Source organism: Cyclopterus lumpus, chromosome 23 (assembly GCF_009769545.1).
Source record: "Cyclopterus lumpus isolate fCycLum1 chromosome 23, fCycLum1.pri, whole genome shotgun sequence".
NCBI classification, from domain to species: domain Eukaryota; kingdom Metazoa; phylum Chordata; class Actinopteri; order Perciformes; family Cyclopteridae; genus Cyclopterus; species Cyclopterus lumpus.
The window spans coordinates 1427665-1430200 of record NC_046988.1 but is presented as its reverse complement, the minus strand read 5'-3'; the positions used below and the strand labels follow the sequence as shown (position 1 = coordinate 1430200).

The 2536-nt window shown below is 51.0% G+C and overlaps 1 protein-coding gene across 1 annotated transcript; it reads left to right on the top strand.

Moving 5' to 3' along the window:
• The first annotated feature begins 976 nt into the window (after positions 1-976).
• tmem121b (transmembrane protein 121B) lies at positions 977-2225 on the top strand. Its single transcript, XM_034526599.1, has one exon. It carries the CDS (start codon positions 1032-1034, stop codon positions 2208-2210), a length of 1179 nt encoding a protein of 392 aa, XP_034382490.1. The 5' UTR covers positions 977-1031; the 3' UTR covers positions 2211-2225.
• The last annotated feature ends 311 nt before the right edge of the window (positions 2226-2536 follow it).

Sequence of the window (2536 nt, the reverse complement as noted above, 5' to 3'; positions counted from 1 at the left end):
GCTACAGCACTGTCAGTTAGACATCTGGTGTAGAAACTTTTGACTAACGGTGTATACTCCGGGAGTATAAACTCAAAAGTTATGAGGTAATGGTCTGACAGAAGAGGGTTCTGTGGGAAGACCTCCAAATGATCAATGTCAATGCCATATGCAAGAACAAGGTCGAGGGTGTGGCCAAAGCAGTGAGTGGGTTTCTGTACTCTGACAGAAGCCAATCGAGTCCAACAATGAGATAAATGCAGTACTAAGGCAATCATTGTCAATATCCACATGAATATTAAAATCTCCTACAATAATAACCTTATCAGTTTTAAGGACTAAATGTCTGCCATACCTTACACCAGACCTTCAGCAGATCAAATTTGATCAAGGTGTACAAAACCATGATTATTTGAGTGTTGTGCTTCCATGTTCCATATCCCTGACTGAATATTTATGACTCTAGCATACATACATACAATACATATTAAAAAAGCCACACTAACACATCGTATTCATCCTGCACACACATGCAGTGTGAGTGTGAGCACTAAAAGAATGCATGGCGGGTCGCCTATGTCAAGAAAGCAATGTGAAGCTCACACACAGGAGACATTCTTCATTCTCTGCTCATTATCTTGACATGAATAATATTGTTTGCTGCTACACTAATATTCAGACTGTTAAATACAGCTTGTGTAATTATTATGTGTATTATTATTATTATTATTATTAATACATGTATCTATTTATTTTATTGACTAAACTAAATAATAAATACATAAACATATTTCGTCTGTAGTCCAGTCCATCAGACTCCGTGCCTGCCTTTGCGCATGCCTCTTTCTCTCCCCCTTTAAAAGTACCAGGAAGGGAGGAGAGGAGAGAAGGGAGGAGAGGCGAGGAGAGAAGGGAGGAGAGAAGGGAGGAGAGGAGAGAAGGGAGGAGAGGCGAGGAGAGAAGGGAGGAGAGAAGGGAGGAGAGGAGAGAAGGGAGGAGAGGCGAGGAGAGAAGGGAGGAGAGGAGAGAAGGGAGGAGACCGCACGAATACAATGATCACAAACACCGGGCACGACCATCTGAAGGCAGACTATCTCCGATCCAACGCGACCTATTGCCCAGACTCCCCCGTCCCCTCCTCTCCGGAAGCCGGGCAGCTAAGCAGCAGACGGGACACCCAGACCACCAGCGGCAGCGTCATCCCGGAGGGGAGCGGCAGCATCCAGCCCCTGGTACACTCCGCCGCAGCCGCCGCCTGCATCATGACATCGGGGGAGTTCATGCAGACTTCTCCGCTGCTGGCGCACAGGTCCAAGCGGAGCCTGCTGTACAAGGCGCTCTGCTTCCTCCTCCTCGTCTTCCAGGGGGGCATTCTGGACTTCTACCTCATCATCTTCACCGACCTGTACTGGTGCTCATGGATCGCCACGGATCTGGTGGTGATCTCGGGTTGGGGCATTTTCTTTATGAAGAACGCGCGGAGCAAGAGGGAGCGGGCCTGCGGCTTCCACCAGAAGAGCTCCATCTTCGGCTGCAACCTCGGGGAGTTCACCTACGCCTACCTGGCCTGGCTCATATATGTCATCGCCTGCACCCCGAAGGTGGTGCTAATCCTGGAGACGTCCATCCTGGACCTGATCGAGCTCAAGGTCCCGTGCGGAGTAACCGGCTTCAAGATCATCATGCTGCTGTCCGTGCCGCTGCTCTTCTGCCTCATCAACTCCATCATCGAGGATTTGAACGGGGCGACGCGGCACCACTCCCAGAGCTGCTTCATGAGCACCTGCCTGGACCTGCTGGACAGCTTCACGCTGGTGGAGATGCTGCTGAGGAGCGAGATCCCCACCGTGTACTTGAAGTACACCGTGGTGTCGGTGTACTTCGTGGTGCTGGCCGTGCCGGTGATCTGGCTTTACGAGCTCACGGCGTCGGAGCTGCGCTGCCGGTGGCTGTGGGCCCGCTTCTCCACGGGCCTGGTGGTCAACGCGCCGCTGCTCGTGGTCAGGTGTTTCCAGGTGTACGTTTACCGGATGCCGGTGTCGGTGTTCATGTTCAAAAACATCTTCTTCTTGGTGTGTAAGTTCCTGGAGCTGGTGGAGCAATGCGTGGCGGTGCGGGGGGGCCGGAGGCTGGCCGGCGGCAGCAACCCGGCCGAGTTCTCCCACTGCGTGTCCGAGAACGACATGTGTCCGCACGGGTACGTCAACACGCTGGCCGTCACCCAGTCCTAGAGCCCGGGGCGACACGCTGGCCGTCACCCATCCTAGAGCCCCGGGCCGCGGGCAGCCGGACGTCAGAGAGGGTGTTGGGTGGGTGTTTCGTTCAAGACACGTTGACACGAAAATACGAATTATACACCCAGAAAGTGGCGTTGGATAAGTTGTGACTTGGAAAAAAAGTTCCACAAGAAACCTTCATGAAAGGCTATTTAGGAAATAATATGTTATTATATTTTAAAATTAAATTGATATTGAAAAGAACAACTAAAGCTAATTATCTAGATCCAGACTTAAAAGTGTCAATTTACCCAAATGGCAAAAACACATTTTCTCAGTGA

Excerpts from the sequence above, each read along its gene's own strand:
- tmem121b (XM_034526599.1), top strand. The coding sequence starts at position 1,032 with ATGATCACAAACACCGGGCACGACCATCTGAAGGCAGACTATCTCCGA.